The sequence below is a fragment of the Protopterus annectens genome, chromosome 2.part1 (genome assembly GCF_019279795.1).
Source record: "Protopterus annectens isolate FY-2018-M chromosome 2.part1, PAN1.0, whole genome shotgun sequence".
NCBI lineage: Eukaryota > Metazoa > Chordata > Ceratodontiformes > Protopteridae > Protopterus > Protopterus annectens.
The window spans coordinates 1,668,935,303-1,668,949,943 of record NC_056729.1 but is presented as its reverse complement, the minus strand read 5'-3'; the positions used below and the strand labels follow the sequence as shown (position 1 = coordinate 1,668,949,943).

General features: G+C 39.1%; 1 protein-coding gene across 1 annotated transcript in view; it reads right to left on the bottom strand.

Annotated features, from left to right (window-relative positions):
- NOC2L (NOC2 like nucleolar associated transcriptional repressor) overlaps positions 1–14,641 on the bottom strand; it is a 1,272,638-nt gene that overhangs the window by 549,781 nt on the left and 708,216 nt on the right. The window contains exon 12 of the mRNA XM_044063595.1: positions 2,248–2,359. Within this exon, the coding sequence (XP_043919530.1) occupies positions 2,248–2,359 (112 nt within the window). The remainder of the gene's footprint in view (positions 1–2,247; positions 2,360–14,641) is intronic.

Sequence of the window (14,641 nt, the reverse complement as noted above, 5' to 3'; positions counted from 1 at the left end):
GACTTCAGTTTCCAAATTTTCGTAACCTCAGGAGCTGGCCGACCGGCACTTGCGAACTGCTTCTGCTTCGGGCACCGCGCGGCAGGAAAGACTGAAGAAAATGGCGTCGTCTGGTTCCTTTATACCCCTGCCGCACTGACGTCAGGGAAGAGGCGACGACAACCGACGCCGGACCTAAACTTTGGAATTCGGCCGACCGAGGACCCGCCTGACGGCAGGAGAACCCCATCTGTTATGACTGCAGCTGTATGCACGATGAACATGGACTCCTGAGTAAGTTCTTGTAGTTTGATGCATTTTGTGATAACTGTGGCATTATCTGCTTACTGTACTGGGTACGCAGTTTTACAGGCTTTATGTAGGTCATTGATTAAGACGTTTGTGAGTGGGTCCCAAGATTAATCCTTGTGGTGCACCAACTGGGACGGGAAGATAAGACATCTTTTTGCCATTTGACAACTTGAGCTCTATTTTGGAGGTACCTATGAAACCATAGTATAGCAGTGGTGTAAAGTCCTGCATTATGAAGTTTGTCACTCCATTCTCCTACACAAACTTCATAACCTAGGACTTGACACCACTGCTATATCATGGTCATTTGAATGTTTTTAAGGAAGGGAACAGAATATGTTCCTAACAAAGGAAGGCATTCAACTGAACTCTCACACCTACAGGCCCATTGCCATCCTCTCACCCTGTCAAAATACTCAAAAAATGCATCCAGTCACAACTATTACATTACCTCACACAAAATATCCACCTCTCCATGGCTTCCATCCACACTTTGGTAGCTCTACCACTTTACTTAGTTACCCAATACAAGTAAACACAAATAAGAATGACGGAAACCTAGTGCCGTTGGATAAATCAAAGAAGAGTGCAGATGGGATTTAGTGGTGAAGGGGTAAGCTGCAGATAATTTATTGTATCGTATTGCAACTCCAGCAGCCCTTTTATTTTTTCTGTCTACTCTTACTATTACAGTTTGAGGGTGGAATTTCATAGGATCATAGGAGGTTACTAGGTTAATGGCCCTGGGGCCCTTACAAGCCTAGCCAAGAGTTTATCCCCAAAAAGAAACCTCAGTCAGCACCTGTCTATCTTTTGTTTCTTTTTTTTAGTTTTGGAGAGGTGTGCTGGTTGCAGGATAAGCATTTCTTTTTAATTTTAGCTTATGAATTATGGAGTTATATAAGTGCAGGTTGTGCTTGAAAAAGTCTGTTTTATTGGGAGAGTACAAGGTGGTAATTATCTTGGGCGAATTAAATGTAGAGTATGCTCCAGCGTGTTGGACAGTACAACTAGGATGACTGTGATGGGTTGTGTGGACGTGTGACGGTAAAGATGTTGAGAGAGAGAGTAGCAGGAAAAGTAAGAGTCAGCATGGAGATTGGTGTCATGGTGGTTAGTTGTAGGACGATATTTTGACAAGTTTTGGGATACAGAAAGGGTGGAAAAACAGAGGTGATGCATTGTAGGGGCAGGGAGTATGTTATGATGTAAAGGTCAGATGGGACAGCTGGATAGTGGAGGGAGTAATGAATGAATATGTGAAGGACTGCGAATATTTAATGTATACAAGCGTTACAGACTGGGACTGGTTGAGCCTTGAGTAGGGCGGTGATAAAGGTTTAAACTTAAAGTGGAGGGCAGGGTAGGGGAACGCAGTGAGCCCAAGAGGAGCGAGGGCAAAAGGAGCGAGTTCCACTTGCTCAAAATGTGATGTTCTAGGACAGAAAACAATCAATTAGGGTGACTGTTTCCACTTTACTATATAAAGTAAATTATATAATATAAACAGGGAATTAATGAGAAAGTTTACACTCTTGCTATGTAAGGCACTGGTAGCAATAATAGTTAGGTACATAAATATAACCAAAGAAAAATGAATAAGAGAAGTGAGATTGGGGTGGTTTGACAAAATCTACTGCTTATTTGGGAACTGTTAAACAAGGAAAAACATGAAGTTAGATCAGTGTCAAAGAACCTGCTATTAAATTACCTGATGCTGAAAAAAAAGGTGGGGGCAATAGGTTTACCTAATGTGGGTCTAAGTGTCTGATTACGTAAGTTCTATGAAAATTTGACATTTACTTTGGACTGTGGAAATACCAAGTAATACACAGATGATTCTGGAAAAGAAAAAAAAAAGAAACCGCATCTAACCACTGAACTTGTCAAAGCAAAACATCTACCACCATAATAACTAGTACACATTTCTTTGAAATACTTTGGTACAAAACTTACCTCAAGTATAAAGGGCATGATAGGAATGAAGGTATCTGTGCTACTTGACAGCAGTGTTAGGGCTCGAACGCAGTGTAGTCTGAGTGGGTAGAAACGGGATGAAGGCACCAACCTAGAAGGAAAAGGCACTTCTGAATTTACTGTTTTGATAATTTGAAAAAAAAAAAAAAAAAAACATTTCAGGCACACAAAAAGAGAATTCAATTACTACGCAGACAGTACAAACACTGAAATATAAAACATGTATCGGCATATTTATACACATTTAGCATCTTACTTAGCTGCAGCAATGCTCTTCCAAACCTTCTACCACCACTTTTAAATTAGCTTGAATTCAGCTAATTTATGTTTCCTCTTGCTGCATGCCACAGACTGCAGTGAGACAGTGCTGGTACACACAGCTCTCAAATGTCCAGGATTTTCGCCTCACATTTTTGGTATGTTCCTCATAAAAATTTGGCTTTCTGGCAAATCACTGGTAAATCATCAAGGATGGAAGTCAGAAAATAATGACAGGCATTTGAATTGCAGACTTCATACCCTTCAGAAAAATCCATGCTAATGGAAAAACTGTTACTCTGTCAACTTTCTAAGTTTGTAAGATAAATATTTAAGAATTGTCCTTATTTTTGAGCCTTTGTCCCCGTTTATTCATGGCTTTGTCCAGACTTCTTGGTCTAACAGGTTGAGAGGTATGCTTGGACAACTACTACACAACCTCTTCTCAATCTTGTATATTAAAATCCTTCACCTGACTGCCTTTCCTAGGGGGTAGGGACTTAAGAAATGCCCCACAGAGCTGCCCCCTCCAACTACTACATCACTTCCTTTCGACTTCAAACATTAAAACCCTCTGATGACTTATACAGGACCACCACCTCAGACAACACATTCCAGGACCTTACCACATTCTTCATGTTGTATATCAAGTACATTCCGTCAGTAATTACATAAAGTAGCTTTGCAATATAAAGCCTACCTAGCTCGTGGAATACAACTTACAGCTTACAAATGCAATAGATATACTTCAGCTGGATTTTGTTTGCTCATCTATATGGCTGACAGTATGCTTCATTCAGAGATTTGTGGGTCCAAGTTTCTAAACAACAATCATGCATTTGAGTGCCAAGCTATAAAACTAACTTGAAACTTCTTCATTCTGCCACCCATGCCTCATCATTCACTCATCCTAACTGCCCCAAACAATGTAATGGGTGCACTTGAATAATATCTTCTTTTCACTTGCCCCTTTTTTTTCTAATGGAACCTACCCAGTATCCAGCAGAAGACACGAGTTGGAACTGAATCTGGAACAACTGGTTAAAACCTGGGAAAGGAGTGAAACAAGGCTGGATATTGTTACCCTACTTAATTTATATGCCGGATATATCATGTGAAATGTTAGGTTAAAAGGAGTGAAACAAGGCTGGATATTGTTACCCTACTTAATTTATATGCTGGATATATCATGTGAAATGTTAGGTTAAAAGGAGTGAAACAAGGCTGGATATTGTTACCCTACTTAATTTATATGCCGGATATATCATGTGAAATGTTAGGTTAAAAGGAGTGAAACAAGGCTGGATATTGTTACCCTACTTAATTTATATGCTGGATATATCATGTGAAATGTTAGGTTAAAAGGAGTGAAACAAGGCTGGATATTGTTACCCTACTTAATTTATATGCTGGATATATCATGTGAAATGTTAGGTTAAAAGGAGTGAAACAAGGCTGGATATTGTTACCCTACTTAATTTATATGCCGGATATGTCATGTGAAATGTTAGGTTAAAAGGAGTGAAACAAGGCTGGATATTGTTACCCTACTTAATTTATATGCTGGATATATCATGTGAAATGTTAGGTTAAAAGGAGTGAAACAAGGCTGGATATTGTTACCCTACTTAATTTATATGCGGATATATCATGTGAAATGTTAGGTTAAAAGGAGTGAAACAAGGCTGGATATTGTTACCCTACTTAATTTATATGCTGGATATATCATGTGAAATGTTAGGTTAAAAGGAGTGAAACAAGGCTGGATATTGTTACCCTACTTAATTTATATGCGGATATATCATGTGAAATGTTAGGTTAAAAGTGAAACAAGGCTGGATATTGTTACCTTACTTAATTTATATGCCGGATATATCATGTGAAATGTTAGGTTAAAAGGAGTGAAACAAGGCTGGATATTGTTACCCTACTTAATTTATATGCTGGATATATCATGTGAAATGTTAGGTTAAAAGGAGTGAAACAAGGCTGGATATTGTTACCCTACTTAATTTATATGCGGATATGTCATGTGAAATGTTAGGTTAAAAGGTGAAACAAGGCTGGATATTGTTACCCTACTTAATTTATATGCTGGATATATCATGTGAAATGTTAGGTTAAAAGGAGTGAAACAAGGCTGGATATTGTTACCCTACTTAATTTATATGCCGGATATATCATGTGAAATGTTAGGTTAAAAGGAGTGAAACAAGGCTGGATATTGTTACCCTACTTAATTTATATGCTGGATATATCATGTGAAATGTTAGGTTAAAAGGAGTGAAACAAGGCTGGATATTGTTACCCTACTTAATTTATATGCCGGATATATCATGTGAAATGTTAGGTTAAAAGGAGTGAAACAAGGCTGGATATTGTTACCCTACTTAATTTATATGCTGGATATTGTTACCCTACTTAATTTATATGCTGGATATTGTTACCCTACTTAATTTATATGCTGGATATTGTTACCCTACTTAATTTATATGCTGGATATTGTTACCCTACTTAATTTATATGCTGGATATTGTTACCCTACTTAATTTATATGCCGGATATATCATGTGAAATGTTAGGTTAAAAGGAGTGAAACAAGGCTGGATATTGTTACCCTACTTAATTTATATGCTGGATATTGTTACCTTACTTAATTTATATGCTGGATATTGTTACCCTACTTAATTTATATGCCGGATATTGTTACCCTACTTAATTTATATGCTGGATATATCATGTGAAATGTTAGGATAAAAGGAGTGAAACAAGGCTGGATATTGTTACCCTACTTAATTTATATGCCGGATATATCATGTGAAATGTTAGGTTAAAAGGAGTGAAACAAGGCTGGATATTGTTACCCTACTTAATTTATATGCCGGATATATCATGTGAAATGTTAGGTTAAAAGGAGTGAAACAAGGCTGGATATTGTTACCCTACTTAATTTATATGCCGGATATATCATGTGAAATGTTAGGTTAAAAGGAGTGAAACAAGGCTGGATATTGTTACCCTACTTAATTTATATGCGGATATATCATGTGAAATGTTAGGTTAAAAGGAGTGAAACAAGGCTGGATATTGTTACCCTACTTAATTTATATGCGGATATATCATGTGAAATGTTAGGTTAAAAGGAGTGAAACAAGGCTGGATATTGTTACCCTACTTAATTTATATGCTGGATATATCATGTGAAATGTTAGGTTAAAAGGAGTGAAACAAGGCTGGATATTGTTACCCTACTTAATTTATATGCTGGATATATCATGTGAAATGTTAGGTTAAAAGGAGTGAAACAAGGCTGGATATTGTTACCCTACTTAATTTATATGCTGGATATATCATGTGAAATGTTAGGTTAAAAGGTGAAACGAGGCTGGATATTGTTACCCTACTTAATTTATATGCGGATATATCATGTGAAATGTTAGGTTAAAAGGAGTGAAACAAGGCTGGATATTGTTACCCTACTTAATTTATATGCCGGATATATCATGTGAAATGTTAGGTTAAAAGGAGTGAAACAAGGCTGGATATTGTTACCCTACTTAATTTATATGCGGATATATCATGTGAAATGTTAGGTTAAAAGGAGTGAAACAAGGCTGGATATTGTTACCCTACTTAATTTATATGCTGGATATATCATGTGAAATGTTAGGTTAAAAGGAGTGAAACAAGGCTGGATATTGTTACCCTACTTAATTTATATGCTGGATATATCATGTGAAATGTTAGGTTAAAAGGAGTGAAACAAGGCTGGATATTGTTACCCTACTTAATTTATATGCCGGATATGTCATGTGAAATGTTAGGTTAAAAGGAGTGAAACAAGGCTGGATATTGTTACCCTACTTAATTTATATGCCGGATATATCATGTGAAATGTTAGGTTAAAAGGAGTGAAACAAGGCTGGATATTGTTACCCTACTTAATTTATATGCCGGATATATCATGTGAAATGTTAGGTTAAAAGGAGTGAAACAAGGCTGGATATTGTTACCCTACTTAATTTATATGCGGATATATCATGTGAAATGTTAGGTTAAAAGGAGTGAAACAAGGCTGGATATTGTTACCCTACTTAATTTATATGCCGGATATATCATGTGAAATGTTAGGTTAAAAGGAGTGAAACAAGGCTGGATATTGTTACCCTACTTAATTTATATGCTGGATATATCATGTGAAATGTTAGGTTAAAAGGAGTGAAACAAGGCTGGATATTGTTACCCTACTTAATTTATATGCGGATATATCATGTGAAATGTTAGGTTAAAAGGAGTGAAACAAGGCTGGATATTGTTACCCTACTTAATTTATATGCGGATATATCATGTGAAATGTTAGGTTAAAAGGAGTGAAACAAGGCTGGATATTGTTACCCTACTTAATTTATATGCCGGATATATCATGTGAAATGTTAGGTTAAAAGGAGTGAAACAAGGCTGGATATTGTTACCCTACTTAATTTATATGCTGGATATATCATGTGAAATGTTAGGTTAAAAGGAGTGAAACAAGGCTGGATATTGTTACCCTACTTAATTTATATGCCGGATATGTCATGTGAAATGTTAGGTTAAAAGGAGTGAAACAAGGCTGGATATTGTTACCCTACTTAATTTATATGCTGGATATATCATGTGAAATGTTAATTTATATGCCGGATGTATCATGTGAAATGTTAGGTTACAGGAATCAAACGCTGGAATCAAACCTGCTGGGAGAAACGTTAACCTCATATCCAGATAACATCATTCTAACGGTTGAAAACGAGGAGCACAAACAGCCTACTGAAGGTGAAAGCAGAGTACAAAATATGTACCACTTGCTTAATGCGCATCATCAAAAAAATAACATTTTGTCACCTTGCGTTATGGTGATTGCAGCCAGAAAATTAAAATTGTGCTTCTTGGAGAGAAAGCTATATGGTAAAATTCTGTAAGACAGACACTATATGGGGAAGGTTTGATGCCTGTCTACGTAGCTACAGATCTTTAACCTAGGAATCTTCGGTCAAGAATTGTTTGGGCCTTTCTATCTACGTGATGTGTTTGAACAGGTACATGCAGCAGTAACATACTTTATAACTGGTCTTATTAGAGCAGGGCGTTGGTAACATCTTTTGACCTGAATGAGATGCTTTAGATATCACCTGAGCTAGAAGGATATTTTTGGCTACTAACACTATGTACTGGTTCATGTAGAGGGAGATGTAGACTATAATGCCAAGATCCCAGACAACCACATTACCTTGGAGGAGAGTATTGGCTATACTGTAATCTGTAGACGAGGTGTATTCACAAACTGTGACAATGCTGCACCTTTTAAACATTTAAGTTTCGCGCTTTTTCTATACACCACTGGTTTGTAACAATTGGTTCTTGTAGTGATTTTGCTTCAGGAGATGATCAAACACCACCACCTAGCTTAAAGACATAGGTAAATTTTGTTAGACAATTTTCTGAACCAGTCTAGCTTTAAGACTGCTTCATTCCTATCTCTCGTATAATTGGGAATGCTCCTGCGTTCAACCCTTCCTAACTTCTACCTACTTGAATCCTACTTCCGTCAAGCCTTCTTTCACAAATGCAACCTAACACTTGCTATGTTCTTACCACCTTCTTATAATTTACCTTGCAATACTAACTACTTTTATGTCTTATATAGTATTAGCATTTGCATGCCATGTACTACAGAATGGTTTGTTATCCCATGCATCACAGAATGCTTTGCTATGCCATACACCACAAAATGCTTTGTTGTTATTATTACTATGTCAATCTGTTTTGGTTAGTTTTTAAATCTTGTAACATTTTTGTTAGTTTTTAATTCTTGAAATATTGTACATGGAGCCTTTTCCCCCGGGCCTCCATTGAAAAAGGGCTCATTTCGGCCCAATGGACTTTCCCGGTTAACAAACTGCAAATAAATGCATCCATAAACAAAGTCATGCAACACCTACTACATGAAACCTGCTCACACTCACACATGGCTTCTGCCCTAACCACAGCACCACTGCTGCTTCGCCTACACTTCATTACCACCACCTCATTGGCAAGTGACCAGAAAAAACTAGTATCCTGTCTACTCCTGGACCTATCAAAGCTTTTGATATGGTATCTCACCGTCTCCTCCTTAATAAACTGACTGACCTTAACTTCTCAACTTCTACTGTTGCCTGGTTTACTAGCTACCTTACTGACCGATTTCAAATCAGTAAAGTGGCAGTCAGCCCTCTCCCCTCCACTCCCAGTCAAAATGGGCATCCGCCAGGGATCCATTCTTGGCCCATTGCTCTTCAATATCTTTACAAACCATCTATACTTCTTGTCCTCTATTATCCCTTGTACAATATGCAGACAACTCTACAGTCATCACTACTGCTGGTACTCCATCTGACCTTTTCACTGCTACCCAGACTTCCTTCAGCTCAGTAGAAACCTGGCTCTCTAGCAACCAGCTCATTCTAAACCCTAAGAAAACTAAGCTCTTTCGTACTCTTCCCAAAAATCTCATTCATCTAAAACAGATATTCTCCATTCTCTCTCTAAACAGTTATACTGATGTTGAAACTAGCACAAAACTCCTTGGTGTCACAACAGACCAACTTAAATTTGACTTGCATGTAAACAATTGCATAAGAAACACACATCAAAAACTTAACCTCCTGTACACAAACAAAAAGTTCCTCACTACAAAAGCTAAAGTGACGCTCTCTCAAGACTAACTCCTACCTAGCCTTTTATATGGCTCTCAAATCCTAGCCAGTCTTAACTCATCCCTCTCAGCTAAGTTAGCTTCAACCTACAATAAGGTGTCTAGACTTGCTGCACACCAAGCATATAATTCCCACCACTCTCTCTCCCTAAAATAACTTAACTGACTAGAACCTTCCTCATCAGCTCCTTCTCAATCAACTTCAGATTACTCATTCCATCCTATGTCGGCCATCCTTCTGTCCCAATCTCTCTTCCATTATCTCCCTATATACCCCAAATAGGCCTCTTTACAGCTCAGACCTGAACCTATTGCAAGTCTACATCCTAAAACCAAAAACCGGTCGCAACCTCTACAGCTTTAATCCTTCAAGCTCTTGGAACAAACTTCCATTACCAATTAGGTCTATTAAACAACCCAATAGTTCAAAACTACCACCAAAGAATACCTAAAAGGACTCTGGTCCTCTCGGTGCACTCACCCCCCCATAACTTACCTGCTAATTCTATAACCTCACTGCCTATCTTTACCTTGCCTCTACTTCTGTCTTGAATTTGTATTACCACCTATTGTATAACTTATTTAAATTTTTGCATCCTTGTTTATTATTGCAACTAATTTAATGCTTTGTGTATTTTGACATGTGTTAAGAGCTATTGCTCATATCCTCTTGCAATGTACTGTATCTTAAATTGCAACTCCGTGGAGCTTTTCTCCCCGGGCCTCTGCGGAAAAAGGGCTACTAGCGCAGTCGGACTAACCTGGTCAACAAATGTGTAAAAAATAAATAAATAAATACATCTGGATTTACAGTTTGGAAGTGGGAAGAGTACAAGCCAAAAAGGTGGGGTCTCATACTTAGCATTGAGGTACACCACTAGGTACCTTCTTGCTAAACGTTGTGGCACTTAACTATGTGGGTCCTGTCCTTAACAGTTTGACATCCATCCTACCACACATTAGTCTATGTTTCAGTATTTTAGCTTATTTACATACCCCGTGCTAAGCTTAAATTAAACAAGTTCAGGACAGGGTCTCGGAGGCCATGCTTGGGGCTATTTTCAGTGACCTGGGTAATATGTCCAGGCACACTGAAGTGGTATTTTTAGCTTTTAAGGTCGCAATCAAAGTATGTTCCTTGAAGTTGGGGTGGGGGGCATACAATGGAAATCAGGAATTTCTGGAATTTTAATGACTATTTCTGAGTTAAGCCTTGCACTAAATGTGTTTGAAAGTCCATTAGCTACATCACTAAGTGAAAGTGGCTACTGCCATTTTGGATTAGTTCAAAATAAAGACTTTAAGGGAGAGGTCACTATTTTGTAGTTGGATTTACCCACAGGAAGAAATACTAGAAGGGCGGTACCTACAGGAGCTATGCTAATAAGGAAGACATCTAAAACAATCCTACCCCTAAATGTGCTGGTTTACTATCTGTTCTAGGGGATTACCCTTTATTAACTTCATGTACCTTTGGACATACACAGCTTTTAAGGTTTAAGTAACAAGACTGACTAATACACAAGAGTCAAAAACAACAGGTACAACATGAACAGGCATCAGTTTAATGACAGCTAGCTGAAACCACCAATCATAAAAGTACTTTTTCACTACAGGAAGACAGACTGCATTCAGGAATCTTTAATGGTTATCTGGGAACATGGCAGGTGCCCTACAGCAGACAAAAATAATGGCAGCACAGGATACTGGACTAAGTACAGACAAATGTAGGTTCTGTAAAAAAGAACTGGAAACAGTCATACCTTGTTGCTAGGTTTGATGCACTCATGGCAGTGGGCTTGTATGCTGAAAGGGCAATTATGTGGCAAGATTGTTGCACTAGGATTGTACACACACTACAACACAGAAGTAGCTGGAATCACTGGAAACATGAACCACAAAGCATTACAGTGAATTAGGAAGTGTACATCAAATGTGATAACCCAATACCAATAATTCAAAAAAATAGATATGAGAAAAACAGACATAGTAGTCCATGAAAAAAAGACAGAAGTAGCACTGATTATCGAAATTGCTTCATCTAGCAATTACAGTGTCTCACACACAGAAAAAAACAGTCATAAAATGTCAACAATTGCAGGCAGAAACAAGAAAGAAGGATATCCACACAGTTCCAATAGTAGTAAGAGCAACGGGTCTAATACAAAAAGAATCTACCAGTCATATTTAACTACGCTACCAATACATGCAACTCCGTATGAAATGCAGGGGTTACTTCTGGGCACCTTGCAGGTGCCTCGAAGAGCACTTTTGGCTCACATCAAAGGTTGAAACAATACTAATTTCATGAACTTAGAAATGGAGTCCATTCCTGATACTGTATTAGAAACACAAAAGATTTGGAAAAATTAACCCAGACAACTTGCAATTGTTGTTGTTCTTTTCTCAATTTCTTACAGACTCTCTTAGGAGGTGATCTCTGTCTACCCTACAGAGCCTCAAAGGATCCAGTCCTATGTGACCTCCTGCATATCGACAAAACAAACACCCTAAACACCTGCTCAAAAGAATAAAACTTCCACAATAACAAAAACAGGATCGGCTAGTGCAATAGAGATCTCTCCTGAGAAGCAAAGTAACTCCCTGACCATCTTTAGGTGCAAGTCTGGACAGATGCATGGAAAACTGTAAATATACCCTGGGTCTGGCCCCTCAAGCCCTCACTGAATGGGGTCAAAATTAAGTGTTCATGTTGATGGGTACTGATGAACAGGGATCTTGTAGCTAGGCTACAAATGAAACAGTAGATCAATAACCTAGTATTAACCTATGAACTTATGTCCCTGCAAGTCCCATAGGGTTGAGCACTGCAAGTCATTCACACCCACATGGGCTACCACTAGTTCCCATGAATATCTGTGAAAGACTGAAGAGTCCTCTTAACATCACGGATTATTTTAACAGGGAGGCAGATGTCACCCTGCCCTTGTCCAGCCTAATAAGCACAGAGCCTGTGTGCCTGGTAATGCAGTCACCATCTACCAGGACACCTGTATTTGTCTTCATGGACCTATTGGCAGTAGAAGGTTTACAATATGCAGCCTGATGAGTTAGAAATGTGTATGCATGATGTTTGCATGGTGGTGAGGTGTTATTGGACTTTTGCTGAGACTATTTTCTTGATTCTAGGAGGCTTTGGAGGTGACTTTTTTTGACAGAACCAGCACATGTTGATTTGGTGTGTTTGCTGTTCTGTGATGTTCAGACCACCTCTTTAGTTGAGAGGGTGGCCTCCACGTAGTGTAGATAATTAGACCAGTCACATATTGTACCTTATATGTTTAGTAATAATTCATGGTTTGTGAGCATTAGGAAGTTTTTATACTGCTTGAGGATAAGTACTATGAGGCAGACAGAAGGATAAGCTGATCTGTCTTTCATGCCAGCCAGATGTATGTATTTAGTAAATGGCTACTACAGCCGGCCTTAGGCAAAGGCCAACTAGGCGGCTGCCTAGGGCACCGCTCTAGCAGGGGCACTTTTCTAGTATTTATTTGGTGTAGGTAGACCAGGATGGGGGCACCAGGTGTGGGGGGTGCCGTGGAGCCCTTTTGCTTAGGGCACTAGTTGACCTAAGGCCGCTCCTGATGGCTACTAGCTTAGTCAATAGATGCAAGGGTTCTTAAGTGAAAGATAGTACAATAACCAGACCAACCTCGATGGTTTTAGAGAACAAAGACCCCGACAATGAGTTGAAGCAAGGCAAGGACGATGTGACTGCCAGCATTTATGAGAAGCTAAATCAAATGCTCTGATTGTGTCCCAAACAATCCATGCTCACCGCAGGGTGGGCGTGGGGTGGACATGAGCATACATTACTTTTTTGCCCATCCTGGTGTGGCTCTGACCTGCCACTTGGGTGACACCTAGAGGGAGCACTAGGTGTAGCACCCATTGTGTTCAAGCCTGCAAAGCACATGCTCTTGGTGAATGAAAAGGCTGATAAAGACCTTCCACCAAGGAATGAATAAGCCAAAGGGCTCTCGTTAAGGCTGGAAGTGCCTGCATCTCGCCCTAGAGATAACAAAACAGTTGGAAAGAGGAAGGGGTGCCCCTGAACATAATCCAGTGGACTGAATAAAAAAAAAGGAAGATGCTAATGTCAGAACAGCCAATACTGACAACTGCACAGTAACAAGAGGAGAAATCCATGCCACCTACAATAGCAATAACAACTAGCAGTGTGCTGTAGCCCGCCACTGGGACTAAGAGCAGCTAACAAGCGGCAATATGGTGGACAACTAACAGACAGCGCATGCAGCTGCAGCTTGCAGTGCAGCTACAGTGGATAAAAGAAGTGCACACGCCCCTGTTAAAATGCCAGGTTTTTGTGATATAAAAAATGAGACCACAGTAAATCATTTCAAAACTTTCCCCACCTTTAATGTGACCTATAACCTTGTACAATTCAATTGAAAAACAAATCTGTTTGAAGAAAAAAATATAAAAAATAAAACACATACAATAAGTTGGATGCATAAGTGTGCATGCCCTTAAACTAATATTTTGTTGAAGCACCTTTTGATTTAATTACAGCATTCAGTCTTCATGGGTAGGAGTCTATCAGCATGGCACATCTTGACTTTGCAATATTTGCCCACTCTTCCTAGCAAAAGCACTCCAAATCTGTCAGGTTGTGAGGGCATCTCTTGTGCACAAGCCCTCTTCAGGTCACCCCACAGATTTTCTAATGGATTTAGGTCTGGGCTCTGGCTGGGCCATTCCAAAACTTCAATTTTCTTCTGGTGAAGCCATTCTTTTGTTGATTCGGATGTATGCTTGGGGTCATTGTCATGATGAAAGGTGAAAATCCTCTTCATCTTTCTAGCAAACGCCTGAAGGTTTTGGGCCAAAAGTGACTGGTATTTGGAACTGTTCATAACTCCCTCCACCTTGACTAAAGCCCCAGTTCCAGCTGAAGAAAAGCAACCCCAAAGTATGATACTGCCACTATCATGATTCACCGTGGGGATGGTGTTCTTTTGGTGATGTGAAGTATTGCTTTTGTGCCAAACATACCTTTTGGAATTGTGGCCAAAAAGTTCCACCTTGTTCTCATCAGACCATAACACATTTTCCCACATGCTTATGGAAGGCTTGATGTATTGTATTGCCAATTTTAGCCAGGCCTGGATGTTTTTCTGTGTAAGAAAAGGCTTCCGTCTCACAACCCTACCCCATAGTCCAGACATATGGAGAATACAGGAGATTGTTGTCACATGTAACATGTAGTACACAAACAGTACTTGCCAGAAATTCCTGCAACTCCTTCAGTGTTGCTGTAGGTCTCCCTATCAGCCTCCCTGACCAGTTTTCATCTCGTCTTTTCATCAGTTTTGGAGGGACGTCCAGTTCTTTGCA